Raw genomic sequence first — 20,477 nt, 5'->3', positions numbered from 1 at the left:
TATCTGTCAGGTGGCAGAAAACTAATATGATGTATCAATTCACATGCCAGGTGGCAGAATATGTCTATCATGTACATGCCAGGAGGCATAACGCTTGTAAACATGCCAGGTGGCATACGACTTGTAAATAAATTGTAAATAAATGTACAGTAAAATATCTTGGTGCAATAGATCAAGGAACAAGAATCAACAACCATCTGATCATTTGGATACGTACATTTTTTCTGGTGACACCGGACTTGATTTGTGGAGATGAAGAATGGAGGAAGAAAATTAGTGAGTTCATGACTGAAAAGCCAGGATTTAACGCGAAGAAATTCGAGGTAGGACCTTTTTCATTTTTCCAGTTTTGAATAGAATTGTTGAATAAAAATCTTGGTGATTATTATAGTTGATAGAATCTAATGGTAAAATGGAGGCTATGAATAAGGCAAAGAAGTTGCGTACGGTGACGCGTAACTTAACTACCAAGTTGATGAGTAAAATAGATTCTGCATTGTTAGAAGAGGGTGAAACCGCGGATGAGAAATTAAAAGAATTACTCGAAATGTTACTTGAAAAATCGCAGTTGTTGAAACAATACGATTCTGAGATTGAAAAACTTATAATTACGGAACAGGAGTTGGAAACAGAAGTAATTTCCGCGCAGGAATATCAGGAAAGAATTATAAGTTTTAAATGTAAAATTCAGGAAAAATTAAGAAAAAACGCGTGTAAAGTTGAATCTAGAAATTCTAGTGAGGAAACTATATCTCCGAAGTTGAAAACTTGTGAAGTTAATATTTTAAAATTGCCAAAATTAACGATTACAAAATATTACGGTGATCCTTGTTCTTGGCTTGAATTCTGGAATCAGTTTAGTAATTCCATTCACCAAAACGAAAGTCTCAGTTCGGTTGACAAGTTTTGTTATTTAAAATCGCTTTTGGGAGGTTTAGCTTTAAATGCTATTAGTGGATTAACATTTACTAGTGAAAACTATACGGTGGCTGTTGATACACTAAAAAACCGTTTCGGCAGAGATGACCTGCTAATTAATGCGCATATGAATAAATTGTTGAGTTTAGAACCTGTAAAATATTCCGGAAGTACGGCTTCTTTGAGGAAGCTTTATGACGATATAGAAATACAAATAAGGAATTTAAATTCTTTAAATGTTACTAGTGGTTCTTATGGACATTTATTATCCCCTATTTTGTTAAAGTTAATACCCGAGAATTTAACTCTAGAATTCACTAGGAAAAGAAGTGATAAACAAAATTTCGATGTTAATGAACTACTAACGTTCTTGAAAACGGAAGTGGAATGTAGGGAAACATCAATGATGTTAGCGCGTTCTAAGAATTTTGATGTAAATGAAACATCAATACGAAACAAAAGTTCCCATCAAGGTTATCAAAATAAATCTATCATGCATTCTAAAAGAAATGATTACAGTACGAATAAGCAAGGTGCTTCGGTATTAACTAGTCAAAGCGAAACTCCCTCTAAATTCTTTCAAAAATCACATTTTAATCCAAATCGAAAGTTCGCTACCCCGCCTAAGAAAGAGAATCAAAATGTCTGCATATTTTGTTTATCTGCTTGTCATATGAATCATGATTGCGCACTTGATTTAAAGGCTCGCCGAAAGGCATTAATGAATCGAGGTTTATGTTTTATTTGCTTTTCGAAAGGGCATATTCTGTGCTCATAAAGATGAAAAATGCAGACTGTGCAATGTCCAAGGTTTACATAATTCGTTAATATGTGACGCCGCATCGAAAGGTTTAGAGACGGATACTTCCAATCAGACAAAACAAACGCCAATCCCTGAAGCTTCTCTTTCGCTCTTATGTAATGAAAATAATAACAAAATTAAACTACCGACTTCCGTTCTTTTACAGACGTTTTCGGCAACAGTTAGGTGTAAAGGGGGCAACGAAAAGGTATTACGTTGTATGCTAGATTCAGGGTCAACAAAGTCATTCATCTTACGAGAAGTGGTTGATTCACTGGGGTTGAAAATTATTAATAAAGAAGCGCTTATTATTTTCACATTTGGATGCAAAGATGCAAAAGAGCGCTTGTATGATATCGTAGAAATCGTAATGCAAAATGTAAGCCATCCCAGTAAAAAGATAAAAATTAACGCAATAGTCATTGATTCTATAACACTAGGGCAAGTAAAAGTTCCTTCTCGGTGGATACGAAAGATGGCGTTTGAGAAGGGAATAGAATTAGCAGATGCTGGTACGAGTGACGAAATTCAAGTATTAATAGGTTCGGATTATATTTGGGAAATTTTAGGAGAACGAAACGTGAAGATTTGTAAAAAATTAGTCGCAACAGAAAGCACTTTCGGTTTTGTGATTCAAGGCAAGGACGAAGGATCAAAGTGTAAGGACGCAAGAGTTAATCATATAACTGTTGTAAATGAGGACTTAGATTATGAAAGAGTTAAAAAATTATGGGAATTAGAAGCAATTGGGATAAGTTCGGATAAAGAAATATCTCTATCAGATAAAGAAATTTTAGAGTCATTTGAACGAAATACAACTTACAAGAATAAAAGGTATGAAACTCGATTATTGTGGAAAGAGGGTGTTGAAGGTTTAAATAACAATTATGAAATCGCGAAATAGCGTTTACAATTTTTAAATAATAAGTTTCAGAAAAATAGCGAGCTATATTTAAAATATAATGAGATAATTAATGAACACTTGAGAGATGGTATAGTGGAACGGGTAGATACGTATTTAAATAGTAATTTGAAAACGGGGTATTACATGCCTCATCACGCGGTAGTGCGCGAGCAGAAGGATTCTACAAAGGTTCGAATAGTTTTTGACGCTTCTTCTAAAAGTAAGGGAAATTTATCACTTAATGATTGTTTGGAAAGCGGACCTAATTTAAATCCTGATTTGCTAAAGATTATCATTAAATTCAGGGTACATTCAATTGCGTTTTGTGCCGACATTCAGCGTGCATTTTTAGAGGTAGGCTTAGCTAAAGAAGATAGGGATTTTTTAAAGTTTTTGTGGATAAATGAAGAAGGGTCAAATCTCGATCACAGTAATCCCAACTTACAAGTTCTCCAACACAATCGAGTTCCTTTCGGGGTCAAGTGCTCACCTTATTTATTAACAGCTACAGTAAGACTGCATTTAAAAAAGTATGAAGATGCCTACGAAGAGGCATGCAGTATGTTAAAAGAGCTTTACGTAGATGATTTAATTTCTGGGACAGTCAATGTAGCAAAGGCCTTACATTTAAGCAAGGACATGATTTTCATTCTTAGCGAGGCCAGTATGAATTTACGTAGATGGGTTTCAAACTCACCTGAGCTGAATGAACTATGGAAACTTAATGGAATTGACTCTCGTGAAACATCTGAAGACTCTTTGGTACCGTTGAAAGTTTTAGGTCTTATCTGGGACAATGTCAATGATAATTTGAAAATAGATGTATCTCAGTTTGAGAAGTTACAAAATCTCAAAGTAACTAAACGCATCATTTTAACAGCATGTGGTATGCTGTTTGATCCCTTAGGAATTATGAATCCATTTACTGTTCGAATTAAACTCTTAATGCAAACTATGTGGGAAAAGGGTATTCAATGGGACGAAAGTGTTCCCCTTGATACAGTATTCATATTTTAGGAATGGTTAAAAGAAGTTGAAAAAATAAAGTTTTTCGAAATTCCCAGACAGTACTTCAGTGATATGTGTTGGAAGTTTATAGAAGTTCACATATTTTCTGATGCCAGTCCCAAGTGTTATGGTGCCGTAGCATATTTTAGATTTAAGAAGAAAAATAAATGTAAAACAAGTTTCATAATGTCGAAATCCCGTTTGGCTCCATTAAAAAGTGTAACACTCCCTAGGCTTGAACTTTTGGGAACATTAATTTCTGCAAGATTAGGTTCGTATTTGCAATCGATATTTCCGCAGTTGGATAACGGAAATATATTTTACTGGAGTGATTCCCAAATTTGCATTCACTGGATCAAGGGATCTGCCAACGAGTGGAAACAATTTGTTAGAAATCGTGTGGTAGAAATCAAGGAGAAAACAATTTTAAACAGTTGGTACTTTTGCAGTGGGAAGACAAACCCTGCTGATAAACTTACGAGGGGGATGGATGCTGAAGCTCTAATTAATGATAGTGATTGGTTTTCTGGGCCACCCTGGCTTTCAGAAGCAGATATTCGACATCACATAAACGAAATGAATACCGAAGCTGACTTGCAAAACGTTAGTGAAGAACGTAAATGTGTTACTTTGAAAACACTTGTGGAATCTACAGAACCGTTACTAAATCTTGAACTGTACGGAAATTTAACCAAAGTACTGGGAATAATGGCTTATGTTCTGCGCTTCGTGAACAACTGTAAATCCGCTAGTGAAAAGCAATCTGGTGTGCTTACCGCCTATGAGTTACGGAAGGCTTCAGAATTTATTATAAGAAATGTTCAACTTAATGAATTTTCAGAAGAAATTAAGGCTTTAAAGACAGAACAACCGATTAAAACTAAAAGCAAAATCATTTCACTTAATCCATTTCTAGATGAAAACGAAATTTTAAGAGTAGGAGGTAGATTAAGAAACGCAGAAATTACCAGAGAAAGTAAACATCCCATTATATTGCCAAATAATAATCACTTCACAAAATTAATGATACAGCATTATCACGAAAAATATTTACACGGAGGGTTGCATTTAATGTTATCCGCAATAAGACAGAAATACTGGATAATAAGTGCAAAGAATGAAATTAAAAAATGCATTTGGAAATGCATAAAATGTTGCAGAGTACGAGCAGTAACATCTATTCAATTAATGGGAGAACTACCTGCAAGTAGAGTGATTCCAAGTAGAACCTTTTCAAAGGTTGGCGTTGATTATGCCGGCCCATTTTCTGTGAAAATGAAAAGGGGAAGAGGTATAAGACCAATTAAATGTTATGTCTGTATTTTCGTTTGTTTAGCTACAAAGGCTATCCATTTAGAGATTGCTAGCGACTTATCAAGTGAAGCATTCCTAGCTGCTCTAAAACGATTTGCTTCGAGGAGAGGAAAACCTCAAGAAATAAGAAGTGATTGTGGAACTAATTTTATAGGTTCAAATAAAATCCTCAAAGAAGCAGTTTCATCTGTCCAGTCAACCTCAGAATTTCAAAGGTGGTTAGCAAATGAAAACATAAGGTGGATATTCAACCCGCCAGATGCTCCACATCATGGTGGTATATGGGAGGCAGCTGTTAGATCTATGAAGCTGCATCTAAAGAAATGTGTTGGAACTCAAATTTTGACTTATGAAGAGTTTCTAACTCTAATTGCACAAATTGAAGCATGCTTAAATTCGAGGCCAATAACACCGGTCTCCAGTGATCTCAATGATTTGACAGCTTTGACTCCTGGACACTTTATTATAGGGACTTCTTTAACAGCTGTTCCGGAACAAGATTTAACCGAAGTACGAGTGTCTCCATTGCAAAGATGGCAACTAACACAGCAGATGTTCCAAGGGTTTTGGAAACGGTGGTCTAAAGAGTACCTGTGCCAACTACAGCAGCGTAGCAAATGGAGACAGCCTAGCAGAAATATTCGTCTAAATGACTTGGTTCTCATTAAAGAAGATAATATGCCTTCATTACGTTGGAAACTCGGCCGAGTAATAGAGGTGTTTCCTGGAAGAGACAATAATGTCCGAGTGGTTAGACTAAAAACTGTGCACGGGGACATTAAACGTCCTATTACCAAACTGTGTCTTTTACCAGTTGAAGAACATTAACTTAAGCGTTTGGTTTATATTGAATATGTTTTATTATTATTTTCATTTCTTATTGTACTAATAATTTTATTTGTTTCTTCTAGTTTAACCTTCATAGTTAACGTTTCAATATAGTAAGATATAAGATGTTTTGCTAGAAGATTGGTAAGTGTAACATGTAATTTTATACTTTTTGAAGGTTTTTGTATGTTTTCAGTTTCTATATTTTTCATTTACTTGTTTGCATATATTGAAGATTGTATTAAGATGAATGTAATTCATCGGGGGGGGAGGATGTTTTGGCCTCCTCGGTGATTGCGGTGATTTGTGCCCAGAGGGCGCACCGCACAAAAAGTGAGTTGCGTTACAGAACGTAAGGGAAGCGGACACGCCAAAATGTCGGGCGTATTACCGCTAATTGAGGTAATTGCATCGTATCTGTCAGGTGGCAGAAAACTAATATGATGTATTAATTCACATGCCAGGTGGCAGAATATGTCTATCATGTACATGCCAGGAGGCATAACGCTTGTAAACATGCCAGGTGGCATACGACTTGTAAATAAATTGTAAATAAATGTACAGTAAAATATCTTGGTGCAATAGATCAAGGAACAAGCATCAACAACCTTCTGATCATTTGGATACGTACAAATACGATCTATTGTTTCGAAATATGTAATATGTAAAAGGTATTCTTTTAAGAATCTGAGCTCGTACACCTGGAGTTAGTAACTTCACTCTCAGCAAAACCTTTCTTGCTAGCTCTATGTACATTCATAGATCGAAGAGGGCGATGCAAAAATACCTATTGCGATAATGGTACAAACTTTGTTGAAGCTTCAAGCTTATTTTAGTTTTAGACTGGAATCGCACTACAGCTGATACATTTATTCACCAAACAGAATGGAAATTTAACCCATCTGCTGCCTGCCTCATGGCGAGGTAGTCGTTGGGAGAGATTTATAGGAATGTGTAAAATTTTATTGAGGGAAATATTAGGTCATGCTTCCTTCACATAATGGCAACGGTGCTTTGTGACTGCAAATCAGTTATCAATTCCTGTCCTCTGACGTATATCACCAAGAACGATGAACTTGTTCCTGTACTACAATGTTTTTCCAAGAAATCCAAATATATGAAATTCCAGATTGTGATAAGGGAAGCCAGAAGAGCTTCAACAAGAGGGCAAAATATAGATAAAAAAACTTGAGTTTTGCAAGACAACTTGAGAAAAAGATTTCGAAGTGAATGTCTATGAGCTCTTTTCAAAAATCAAAGACTAAACGATCATCTCAAATGAATGTTGGTGATATAGTAGTTTCAACTGAAAACGACAGCACTCAAAGAATGAACTGGCCGTTTGGGAAAGTTATCTAGATTATGCCAGGCAAAGATGGAGTAACGAGACTGGTTAAACTTCAAACTATACATGGAGAGACACATAGACCGATCCAGCATCTGCAGTCATTAGAAATAGCTGTTTCTAACCCTAACATCCTCTCAAAAAACGTTTCATTTTGGAGGAAGATAAGTCTACAAATATCTAACTCTGAAACTGCTAGTCCCGTATTAATGGTTGCCGGAATTTGACGAGGAACTAAAGTATTCAAAAAGACTGAATTTGTGACTTGAATATAATACGCCATTTTTATATATTTCGTAAATATTTATTTAAATTATTTTACTTACGTGAAGTGTATGATTTATATTTGATTATTAGCATTTATCTGCATCATGTAAGTTAACCTTTTCAGATCAAATGATAATTTAACTGGGAGGATGTTCAGAAATGTATTTACTTAGCAACTAAATAAATAAAGAACGTGGAGCATGAGCTAGAGTATCCGAATTCCATATTTCATTGAAAGGTTTACTGAAATCGTTTTGACAACCTTTGTTGATTTCTTTTCTTCTTGAATTCTAAAAATAATAATCAGAGTTTGCATTTTGAGCTGAGTAAAACGTGCTGTATGTTAAAAAAATGAGTATAATATTCATGATGAATATTTATTGATGCGAGAATAATTTTAGTTTTGAGAATATTGAGATGCTGAAATTCATAAGTAATACTCAAAAAGAGTACCTAAAGAGAAAGGCAGTATAAAAGTTTTGTGTTGTAAATGAGGAATTAATAAACAATGGAAATTATCGTCTGATTTGAATTGTGTTAACTGAGTGAACTATTTCTTCCTTTTAAAATTGGCATCCATAACATTTGTTTTCTGTCTAAATAAAATCTAAAGTTTTATTCGAGCTTGATAAAATTTTGTGCAATTCACCTTGAAAAAAAATTATAGGAAAATCACCGCCTGTCTGAAATTTCGAAAAACTTTCCCCACACCCCTAAGGCTTCTCGGTTTGCATTAAGCTTCGTCAACAACGGGTACTTGAGCTAGTATGCCATAAAAAGGCATGTTCAATTCCAAGGTAAGTAAATAACCTCTACTGTTTGTGCAGCGTCTTGTATAGTATTTGGACGCTGAATTTTCTCATTTAACATCTCATCTATTTCACATTTAACATTGAAACTGATAATAATCGTATTTCAAAACTGAAGTAACGCATAATGATTTTATATATAAGAATATGTAATTTTTGCAAAGACATTAAAGATTTTAGTACTTCTGTATATTAATATTTACTTTTATCCTGGAAACATTGGGCAAGCGAAAAAAGTATTAAAACGAAAATCGGAATACTCTTATAATAACGTTTATACTTTGGTAGTTTAATAATTTTAAATGAGTTCTACTTTTGTAACAAGGATTGAGAGTGTTTATTAGGGTGAAAGCAAAGAATAACTTCAGTCCTGACGTCACCGCAAAGATGCGCGTTGACATAGTTCTTTGGTCAAAATATTGACACGCGCTGTATCGTATCTCAGTAGCAATGTGCAAGGAAGAGTGCGAGTCGGCAGTATGAAACAGCTAATTAAAATATTGTTTTTTCTTGTATTACTAATCTTCATAGTGCATATGAACGCTGACGATGATATACAAAAGTCTCCTCTGCTGATGCCAGATGTACAACCAAAAGTCGTAAGTTTTAATTTCGTTAAATGTTTGTTTAACTTTCAAACATCCCAAGAGTACAAACTGATATTCAGTAAACAATTTGTAACTGTTTTTCCTTTTTTTAAACATTTATAATAAAAAATGAAATTTGAAACAAAACTGAAAAATTTTTAAACAAGTTAAGGCAAAGTTATGACTCATTAATATTAATCGTTTTGCGTAGATTAAAGTTAAAATTTTCACGGAAATTTTGCTAAGAACGAATGGATTTACGCAGTTCAGCATTTAATAAATTAGTTATTGATAACCGCTGGAGAGTTCCTTCTAATAATAAAGAGATAAAACAAAAAATACCTAGGAGTTGTTAGCCCAAAGGGCGTTAGCCCAGAAGGGCTATTAATTTCGTTTTGGCATTTTACGTTGGTTCACCATAAATGTCGGTTCACTTTTAAAACTGTCGCCACCAAATATTACAGCCCTGTATTATATTTAAAAAATGAAATAGTGAAGAATCGGCATAAATATATGTATGTTTCTTGCATTGTGATAAAGCAACGGTACTTAGAGCTATCGAATTTTGAATAATGTACATTTCCACCCGAATATGGGCATCTGGAAGCCCTAGTTTGGAATTTATCTTATTATCGATTTCATATTTTGTAACACTTAACGAATTTTTGATTAACAAATTCAACGATTTCAAAGCGAACAATGGCAAGACCTGTAGTGGAAAAAAACCTGTCTCCAGCGCGCGAGACTGTGCATCGGAAATTCTAACGGATATGATCATTTTAAAATTATTTTGCGATATTGCTGCTGAATTGAATTTTATGATTTAAGTGCAAAGAATATGATATTTAACTAATAAAGGTAGCACACAAAACGTTGAAAAAAAGTCCCTTTGGGTGTAATATAAAATCGGAAAACTTTCAGATTTTTTTTTTAATATTTTAATATCGGAGAGCAGAATTCCTCCTACGAGCTTTAGAATTTGGAGGGGAGTGTTGGTTTTAAAAAACTCTTTATTAATTTAACTTATTTCTTATTAAGAATACATCACTCCCTTCGTTGTAAAATACTAAATTATGGTAAAAATATGAAACCTTAAAAAAAAGTAAGTTTATAATTTACGTAAATATTTCTCACTTCCGAAGGCAAAAAAACCTTCTCCTTCTTCCGGAAAAAAAAAAAAAAAAAAAAAAAAAAAAAAAAAAACTTGACTGTAGAAAACTTGTTTTATTGAAACAGTTTTAGTTTTATTTAACAGCTATGTCAATTTATGGATCGTTTTTCTAATTTTACAATACTAGTAATTATTTTATATAGTTGGTAAATTGTTTCATGGCAAATGGAGAGAGAGAAAATGGTTGTCCTCTTAGCTTGAAACGAAAATTACATGATTTTCTGAAGACTCCTGCAAGAAGGCCTAAATTTCTTACTTTTGTTATCGAACCGAATGCTTTCTATAAACATTAGAATTTGGGGGCGGGAGTAATAGGTTTAACAAAGTATTGATTCATTAAAATTATTTCTTACTGCTAACTCAGCACTGCATTTGCTGTACTTTTTATGATCATGTTAAAACTCATCGTGTATTTTTACTTAGAGATTTCGCATTATTAAAATTATCCCTTTAGCATTTATTTCGTAATGTAAGACTATGGGGATTGCGACTAGTTGTTTAGGATAAAAGTAATCATGCAGTCTTTTCCAAATACTCTCTGCATTTTAGCTTATATGAAGAAATTTAATTTGGGCTTTTAAAATGATAACAAACCCTATGTATACAAAAACTGCAAATAATTGATAGCTAAGGATTCGTACGAAGAGAGGATGGGTAGAGTAGACTTTAAGGTACCCCTTGTATTATGGCGAAGTTGTTGTTTGATTTATCACCAAGTTGTCGTTTCATTTATGGTAGCCTGAGTAGCTGAATGTTATGGAAACCCTATTATGACGTAATCGGGTGCATGATTCTGGGAAATTTTGAATCATGGGATGTTTTGTAAGCGTTTTTGTGGTGTGTTTTGGTTTGATTCTTTAGACGGTAGAATGGCCGAATGTAGTAAGATTAATTTGAAGTTTCTGTACGATTTGGAGCGAAAGAGGAAAAGAGCTTTAATTGACTGGTGTGTAAATGAAGGTTTACTTAGTAGCCATTATAAGTGTCCTGTATGTAGGAAGGATATGCGTCTAGTCGAACGTAAAAACCGTTTAGATGGATTTCAATGGGCTTGTAGGAAGAAAGGTTCAGATGGTCACTAGCGTTCAATCAGAAAGTGTACCTGATTTGAAAAAAGTCATTTGAGTATGATTGATATTTTGATTTTTACGTGGCTGTGGGTGTACGAAGCGAACTCGAAAATCATGGTAAGTGAATATTTGCTTCTGGTAGTGCTTAAATGTATAATGTTTTTTCTTTTTATGTCATTTTATTGTTTGGTTTAAAATGTATTTTATTGAGATTATGTATCTTTTGTTTGCCTATATTGTAGAATTCGGTGCTCCTTTGACTTTTTAAGTGAAAATGTATCGATGTGTACATGGACAATGTAAAGGGAGTGCGGAATGCAAGTTTGTGCAATTCTGGGATTTTTTTAAGTGAAAATAGGTCGACGTGTACATGGATAAAGTTAAAAGAGCGCGCAATGCCATTTTTGTGCAATTCGAGGTTTTTTTTTAAGTGAAAATAGGTCGACGTGTACATAGCTAAAGTCAAAGGAGTGCGCAATGCCATTTTTGTGCAATTCGGGGATTTGTCCATGTACGCATAGATATATTTTCACTTAAAAAGTCAAAGGAGCACCAAAGTCTACAATATAGGCAAACAAAAAATACATAATCTCAATACAATGCAGTTTAAACCAAACAATAAAATAACATAAAAAAGGAAAAACATGTTATACATTTAAGCACTACCAAAAACAAATATTCACTTACCATGATTTTCGAATTCGCTTCGTACACCCAGAGCCACATGAAAATCAAAATATCAGTCATACTCAAATGACTTTTTTCAAACCAGGTACTCTTTCTGATCGAACGTTTCACATAATGACTATCTGAACATTCCTTCCTACAAACGCATTCAAACCCATATAAACGGTTTTAACACACACCACAAAAACGCTTACAAAACATCCCATGATTCAAAATTTCCCAGAATCATGCACCCGATTACGTCACAATAGGGTTTCCATAACATCCAACTACTCAGGCTACCATAAATGAAACAACTTGGCGATAAATCAAACAACAACTTTGCCATAATACAAGGGGTACCTAAAAGTCTACTCTACCCAAAAAATTAAATAATGAAGAATCTGCATGAATGTATGTATGTTTCTCGCATTGTGAGAAAACAACGGTACCTAGAGATATCAAATTCTGAATAACGTAGTTCTCCACTCGAATATGGGAATCTGGAGTCCCAGATTTGGAATTTGTTTTATTACATATTCCATACTTTGTAAAACGTGAACGAATTTTCGATTAACAAACTCAATGATTTCAAAGCGAGCAATGGCATCATTGTACGAAAAAAAAAATTACCTCCAGTGTGCTAGACTGACTATGTATCGGAAATTCTAAAGACAGGCTATTTTTTAATATTTTGTGATACTGCTGTTGAATTGATTTTTATGGTTTAAGTGCAAAGAAAATTATGCTTATATAAAGGTAACACACAAAACGTTAAAAAAAAACCTTTGGCGTATAAAACCTTTGGTATTAAAAAAAACCTTTGGGCGTATTTATACAATCTGAATGTTTTCAGACTTTTTTAGTCCAATGGGTCTTTGTCTCTGAAGGACTATAGTTTTCGTTTTGAGATTTTGCGTTAAATCACTATAAACAGCGAATCACTTTTCAAAGTGTTGCCACCAAATGTTAGAGTCGTGTATTATTTGAATGACATAATCCTTCTACGAATATGGGCATGTAAAAAAAATGAAATTTGGAATTTGTTTCATTATCAATTTCATATTTTTTAAAACTTTAACGAATTTTTGAGTAGCAAACTCAATTTAAAAGTGAACAATGGCAACACTCTACGGGGGGGGGACCTTTTTTATCTCCAGCGCGCGGAACTGTGTATCGGAAATTTCTAAAGATATGCTCATTTTAAAATTATCTTGCGACATTGCTATTGAACTGAATTTTATGGTTTATGTGCGAAGAGCTTGTTATTTAATAAATAAAAGTAACACACAAAACGTTAAAAAATCGGCCCTTTGGACGTAATTTGAAATCTGAAAACTTTCAGATTTTTTAAAAAATTTTTTTAAATGTGCAGCATGTAACAGGTTTCCATACTGACATTTCGCAGATCGCTAGTATTACGAGAAACATAAATTGCAAGTTTATGATAATATCAATATGTGAAACAAATAAAAAATTAGAAGAAATATTTCATTCTACTTGTGCGTTATATTTTTGATAAATTTTTTCCGTAAATGCCTGTGCAATATTTCATTTTGCGTTTCATGAATCGGTGTAGTTAACGCACGAATTAACCTTCAGCTGATTTCGTTTTGTGCTATCACGTAAGATCAAATGATAAACCCTGCCTTCATTGATTTATAACTAAAAAAACTTTTAGTTGAGTCTTGTCAATAAAATCTTGGATTCTTTTTCAGTTCGATGTTAACTTCCTTCAAGAACACAAATGTAACTTTTAAAAAGTTCTCTGCGAAATTTCAGTGTTAGCTGCAGAATGTTAAATCAATTCCTATTTTTAACTTTCTATAAATATAATATCAGGTCATTCCTTAAGTTCTAATATTTCCTGAAAACTTCTTTTGCTAATGCGGAAATTCATCTTAGGTAAAGAACAGTTTAACGGCGTTTAATCACCCTTTTCGGCACGCCTCATTTTAAAGTGAAGTTTTGATTAAGAAAAAGGTAGGTAGTCTAATTAGGCCTAGAGGAGTACACAAGTAAAATTTTGTGAAGATAGCACTTATCGTTTAATTTTGTGGGTGTGCCCATAGTGGGCACAGTGATTGAATAGAGCTTCGAAAAGAGTGCTGAAACGAGCATTGTTGTCAATGAATTGACAGATGAAATGCGGAGAAACAAAGAATACAGACTGTCAGTCGTTCTAGATTGGCCCGGTCTGGGCACACCTAGGGTTCGCCGTTTGATTTTAGGCAAGATTTCAAGGTAAAAATTTAAAACTAATATAAAATAAGGAGATTAGCATACAGACAAAAAATAACATAGAAATTTCTTTTCAAACAATTCCTTTTATACCCTAAAAAAATCTGGAAGATTTCTTTGAAAAATGAGGGTCTTAAAAAACTAAACATGGCTAAAATATATGGACTGGTTTGTGTTGAGCTGCCATCTACTATAAGTAAAGAAGGTTCAGAGTAACCTATAAATCCTTTTTCATTCAATTTTTCTGTGAGTATAGAAGGAAATTTTTAGGTGTGTCCAGACCGGACACTGTACCGCAAAGTGTTAAGTACTTCGTATTTAAGGATATATATATATTAATCACTTTGAAATGAATTCATAGTTTTATTATTCGTGATTCGAAAATAACTAGAGATCTATGAAGTGAAGAATATACAGGGTGTTTCGCCAAATCGGTTGCAAACTTTCAGGAGGGATAGAGTACACCTAGACGGCAGAAAGACACAGCAATGCATGGTCGGAAATGCATTCCTGGCGCGGTAGTGACGACAAAAGCACAAGATAGGAAGGACACGAACAGGGTAAGAATATATGTTTTTATGATTAGTGGAATGGGAACGAAGAAATAAGAACAAAAACAGACGATCGTCATCAATGAAGGTGTTCGAAATGCATCCGCAACATGGGATCTGCACTGGTGGTCCGGTGCATTTTCAGGCAAGATCTCCAAACCTCACTTGCATTGACTACTTCCTCTGGCGGTACGTCAAGTCATTGATGTACGAAATCCCTGTTAGAAGTGCTGATGAACTTATTGCACTCATCGTAGCAGTTGCTGAGGAAGTCCGGGACATGCCCGGATCTTACAGAACATCTGATATTCCATGTACCGGAGATGTGAAGTGTGCATCAGGGTCCGAGCTTGTAATTTCAAGCGCCTTCTTTGATCTTTCTTAATTTCTTCTGTGCTAAGCATAATAAATATGTTTCCTCACCCTGTTCATGTTCTTCCTTTCTTGTGTTTTTTGTTGTCACTACCGCTCCAGGGTAGCCTTTTCAACCATGCGTTGCTATGTGATTTTCTATCGTCTAGATGTACTCTATCTCTCCTGAAAGTTTGCAACCGATCTGCTGAAATGCCTGTGTGAACAAATCAGATGTATCTTTTGAAATTTCGAAGAGGAGGTTTTTCTTTACTGAACTCTTAAAGCACTAGAAAATCGTCACATACTGATAATATTGTAAGTTTCCAACCTTTAAGTTACAGCTAAAAATGAGGAACCTTAAGAACTGGTAAGCGAATAACCGCTTAGTTCAGTAGACAGAAAACAGAACTCAAGAAGGGCTAAATACCCTTTATTATTCAAAATAAATTTAACAGTCGTCTCCTTCTTGGAATTTACAGCAAAGCCTCCACTTGGGCTTGAACTCGGATATACTAAGAAATAAAACTTAACTAAAAAGATATAGCCGAAGCTATTTAGATTCTAACAGAGTTGTCCCCTTAATGCTAACTAACGGCCAAGCTATCAAGGGCCTAAAGTACGACCGATCGTAAAAATAGCTTAGAGAGAGAGAGTAGCCTAAAAGGCGAACGCGCTCTGCTCAGAATCCCTGGCTCTCTAACGAAGTCAGTAGAACTTCAAGTTTAAATACTTGCTCTTCCTTCATTTGCATTTAACCGCGATTCGGAAAACATTTTCTAGCCGGAAATTGTAAGCTGAAATTAAGAGGCGACAGGAAAGAGGCTTAAACTAAACATTAACTGTTAAAAACTTAGGATAAACCTTACAATATATATACATCATTAAACCATAATTTAAAGAAAAGCCTAAACCGCTGCGAATGAAATCTTAAGAGCAAACTATGTAGCAGAAATAAAACTTTACTATATGTCATTTGCAATCAAGTGGAAATAGGTACAGAAAGTGCATTTCTCATGTTCTCATCTTTATCTAAGCTTGCAGTTGCAACGAACTCTCATTTGTTCTTCACTTCTGTTTAGATATGACCTGTTTGGCTGAGATAACTGCAAGTGGTGAAATGGGCATATTGCAGGGAAACAGCACATGCAGATAAGTGGTTATTAACAAGTTACATATCAAAAAAGAAAGTATTTTTAAGAAAGGAGGAATTTTTAGTATTAATAGAAGGCAAATACACACTAGTGTGAAAAACGTATGCAAAAAAGTTATTTTTCTATACAGTACTATAAAATTGTTGAAAAGGTTTTTTTGTGATCAGTACAATGAAACGACAACTCGTACGTAGAAAAACGACGTAGAAAGGTGATACATATTCAAATATCACCACCATGATGTCAGAGGGTTTGATAGAGCACCCAAATCGCCGGGTGTCAGCGGGCGCAATGTTAGGCAACTTAAAAAGAAGAAAGGAACGCATACTTCCAAGCATTCTTCAGCAACTGAAGGGGCGGTTCTAGCGCAGCATGGTTACAAGAAAACGTCAGGATGCCTTTATACATAGTAGAATGATTGGAAAGCTTCAGAAGGGATGTAGTTTGACGTCTGTTGCCCAAAAATAGAATTCATAAAACTGTTGTTTTATGAGCTTGGAAAGACTTCCAAACGACAAGAAGGAATGGTTGGTGCTGGAAACTTGTAAGAAAGGTTGGTGATGGTCGGCCAAGGAAAGCATCGGTGACTTATGACCGATATATCGCCCTGTTGGCGAAAAAAGTTCAAAACTAGCTTACTCAGCTGCGCACGGTAACCGGACGACACCTTTTCCGGTTTACTGTGGCCAGACGACTTCATAAAGATAGCGTATCCGCCCGCTTCCTGAACGCTGCATGCCGCTGACAGTTACTTTTTGGCAACACCGTTTACAGTGATGTAGAGAAAGCAAAGACTGGGTACCTCATCAATGCAATAAATGAGTTCAGTCTGACAAATGATTCTTAGTGCCGTTTGATATAGTGTAAGTTAGGGAGGAGTTTCCATTTCAATAACATCAGGGAAGAAGACCGCTGGGGTGGTATTGGCGTGATTGTATGGGGAAGTACTATGATGAAAGAACGAATGGAGCTCTATCTCGGCAGAATTTCAGTTACCGAAGATCGTTACTGTGATGAAATTACCTTCCCTTAAGTGCGTCTCTTCCTGGGTGACTTTGTTTATATGGATGAAACGCGCCGCATAGGACTTATGCTGTTAAAACGCTCCTGGAAAGCGAAGATATCCACGGCATGGATTGGCCAGCGTGAACACCTAATTTAAATCCCACTGCGCATGTGTGGAATACTTCCGGGAGATTCTTGGCAGCTCAATGTTCTTGTAGTACTGCATTTAGGCAACATTTTAAAAACAATCTTTCACATTTAGTCGTACTTAACTTATAGTACTATTCGTACTTTATCTAGCTCTATCTCATAACATTAAGGCATTATACTATGGAATACCATTAAATTATGTATTCATGTATCTTATTACTAAATGCACTATATTATTGTACTATAATATTATACACAGAGGTTTTGCTTATTGTCATATGTAGCAACTTTCCTGTAATCATTTTTGTAAAGTACTTTTCTTTCACATTCCTGATTAAGAGCAATGAATGGCACTTGGTCTTTCAACCATTGCCTTGTTGTGCATTGCTTGTTATTTTTTCCACTGATCAGGCATCATTCCGTTCGGTTTTACCTGAGGTCGGAAGTTTGGTCAGTGGTGCATAACCCATTGGAGAACACCAGACAACTGAAACAGATGCTCTTTGAAGAATAGGAGTTCTTAATATACATACGCACAATGCAATAATTGCCGTTAGGAAGCTCATATCCCTTACTAAGGCTCTTTTGATTTATTGTACTTCTTTTTGGCCAGACATATACCAACGCTATTCTGTAAATAAAACCCTTTTCTATTCACTCCATACTGTGTGCGTTCCATTCATTTTTTGCTATTATGGTTTCTTCATCTTTCAAGTATTACATTGTGTTTCTGTAATATAACTTTCCTTTTAAGTTGATTTTTTGCAAAATTACAGCCAAAATCAGAAACGTTGCTTACGTTTTGTACAAATGTCCCCAATAACAACTCAATTATCAGATCCTCACCGGGGTAAACTATAAAATCTGAAGTTTATTGTGCTCAAGGTAACTCGCTTGCGTGCGAAAGTGGCAATCAAAGCTCCTCGCAACAGAAAGCCAACAGAAAAAAGGTGTGACTGTTTCATGATATCACATGGCCTCATTCTTCATACAACATGCAACAAAGCAAAAAACATGAAAAATTGCAGCAATAGTGATTGGCATTTGGCTTCAGAGAAACCCATGGCTTTGAAAAATTACTATTATTAAAATTTGTATGCGATAACAGTGATTATAATATTAATTAAATTTCAGTGCTAAGTTTGTGATATTATATCCAAGTTCATGCATAAAAATGATAGAACTTTTGAAATGATAGTACAATATTTTTGTCTTTTCAACAAATTAAACTAGTCAAAAGTTTAGTGAAATCACCTATTCTAGATCATGAAAATGCTATGGTTTCAATACCGTACATTAAACAAAAAATTAAGAAAAACTTCCTTTCAGGTAAATTTGATTAACTATTTGTTCACCAAAATGTTCTCTGCAAATAACAGAGAAACCTGATTTACAAAACATAAATAAATTTCAAAATCATTCTACGGTGAATTAGTTTAATTTTCTGTAAGTTTTCTTTGCAGACTGATTACAATTAAATTAATTTAAATGTACTGATTTTGATAAACAGTCGATCTTATTAGGCCATTAATTTAATTTAATTTGTTTGACTTCTAATAAATTAATTTAATTAGGTCAAAAATTTAATTTAATTAGGGTTGATCTGTTTAATTAATTTAGAAGCAACAATTTCTTAACCACATTTACCATTATTTTAACTACATATGAGAATTCCGTTTGTTAGATTGATAGTTAACGAAATGAAAATTAAATATTCCGTTTGGAAGATAAATATTAACAAAATGAATATTCTGTAAATTTTCAATATTTTTTAACCATTATTTTATCTAAACACTTTTTTCATATTTGCATATTTTAAATTATATTCTACAATATATTACGTAAATGCTTTTAAGGCTCCAACATTACTTACATTATTTTTTATAACGAGCAGGAGGAAAGATTTCAATTATTATTTTTAACTGCAGAATATCGTATTCTTTACCGTATAGTGGTTCTGCAGAATATCGTATTCTTTACCGTATAGTGGTTACTGACGTTAACTGCCGTACCGATGGCCCGGGCTCGAATCCCGGAGACGGTATGGATATTTGTGAGTGTATAGTGCAGTGGCTCTCAAGCTTTCTTACTCTATGTACATCTTTTACCATTGCTAAAAGATTATCCCCCTTCTTCCCCAAACTTGAAAAATACATGTGTACATTTATAAGGTGTTTCCTCCACCTTCTTATCATGCCTTCGTTGTGTAATGGCCAGCGCACAGTATTTGAGAGGTCCGTGGTTCGAGTCTCGGCGAGCACTGCTCATTTTACGCGTCTCTAAGTCTCAAAAATCCTATTGTATCTACAGTGGCGCCCGAACTAAAATTAGGTTATGGATGATGAATCTCCAGCACCGTGATTTGGCGATTGGGTTCCCTAATCTTCAGACGCCCTGTAAAAGGGGGGAGTATAGTATTTCTCCCGCCTTCTTAGCATGCCTTCGAGGTGTAATCGCCAGCACACTCGGCGCGTATTCGAGATGTCTGTGGTTCGAGTTCCGGCGAGGGCATCGTTCATTTTTCAAGTCTCTAAGCATTAAAAATCCTAATGTTTCTACACATTTACTTAGATTTAGATTATTTTTAAATATGTTTTATAAATTAAAGAAGAAAAAGTATAGAAAATAATGGTAAGTACCAAAATTTGATTAAAAATATAGTACTTACGTATTATCTCGTCGATTATGAAAATTGGCTACTATTGAACCAATGAGCCACTATCAAAGCTAGAGAATATCCCGCCAAAGATGCATTAAAATCATTCCTGCGAAATTCTGAAGGAGATGAATCTCTTTATTCAATAAAAAAACAAATATTCGATTCATTTCATAAAAAGGCTTTTGTTGATTTTTACTACTTTGTTCGGTACTTCAATTTTATTGGAAACCCTGTTTAGAATGCTATGAGTACAAACTTCCCACAGATTGTTGTTATTATTGTTTTGTTGGCCATATTCAGCTGCCCATATCTTGTCCATTAAGATACATATTTTTAATGTTACGATCCCATAAATTTGAAAGTAAACCGCTGCTTGCTGCTCTGTACAAGGCAAGTCCGAAATTTTAAGCATTTTTTTCAAAATGAAAAAAAATATAGTAATAGAGGCTAATTTATATCCTTGTCCATACAAATAAAACGTAGCTTATCGGGAATCAATCGGGTTTTCATCTAACCGAAAGCGCAGGTGCTGTGAGTGTGCTGATATGTAGCACTTATCCATAAATGGCACTAAATTGCGCTGTTTGGCGACAGTTTCACGGTTGTCTAAATAATACGTAAGCACCAAAAATACGTTTTTATATGCATAAATTGAAACTAAGTACTTAACAGCTAAA

General features: G+C 34.6%; 1 protein-coding gene across 3 annotated transcripts in view; it reads left to right on the top strand.

Moving 5' to 3' along the window:
• The first annotated feature begins 8,542 nt into the window (after window positions 1-8,542).
• LOC118185580 (peptidylglycine alpha-hydroxylating monooxygenase-like) overlaps window positions 8,543-20,477 on the top strand; it is a 70,445-nt gene continuing 58,510 nt past the window's right edge. Inside the window, exon 1 of one of the 3 annotated variants that reach the window (XM_035355459.2) lies at window positions 8,543-8,794. In XM_035355459.2, coding sequence (XP_035211350.1) covers window positions 8,675-8,794 — 120 coding nt within the window. In that variant the 5' untranslated portion in view covers window positions 8,543-8,674. The remainder of the gene's footprint in view (window positions 8,795-20,477) is intronic. The other 2 variants (XM_035355462.2, XM_035355458.2) reach the window with 2 other exon arrangements.

The sequence above is a fragment of the Stegodyphus dumicola genome, chromosome 2, assembly GCF_044657685.1.
Source record: "Stegodyphus dumicola isolate Sdum_Otavi_A_Nest chromosome 2, ASM4465768v1".
NCBI classification, from domain to species: Eukaryota; Metazoa; Arthropoda; class Arachnida; order Araneae; family Eresidae; genus Stegodyphus; species Stegodyphus dumicola.
The sequence above is the reverse complement of the archived record's forward strand: the minus strand, read 5'-3'. Positions and strand labels throughout refer to the sequence as shown.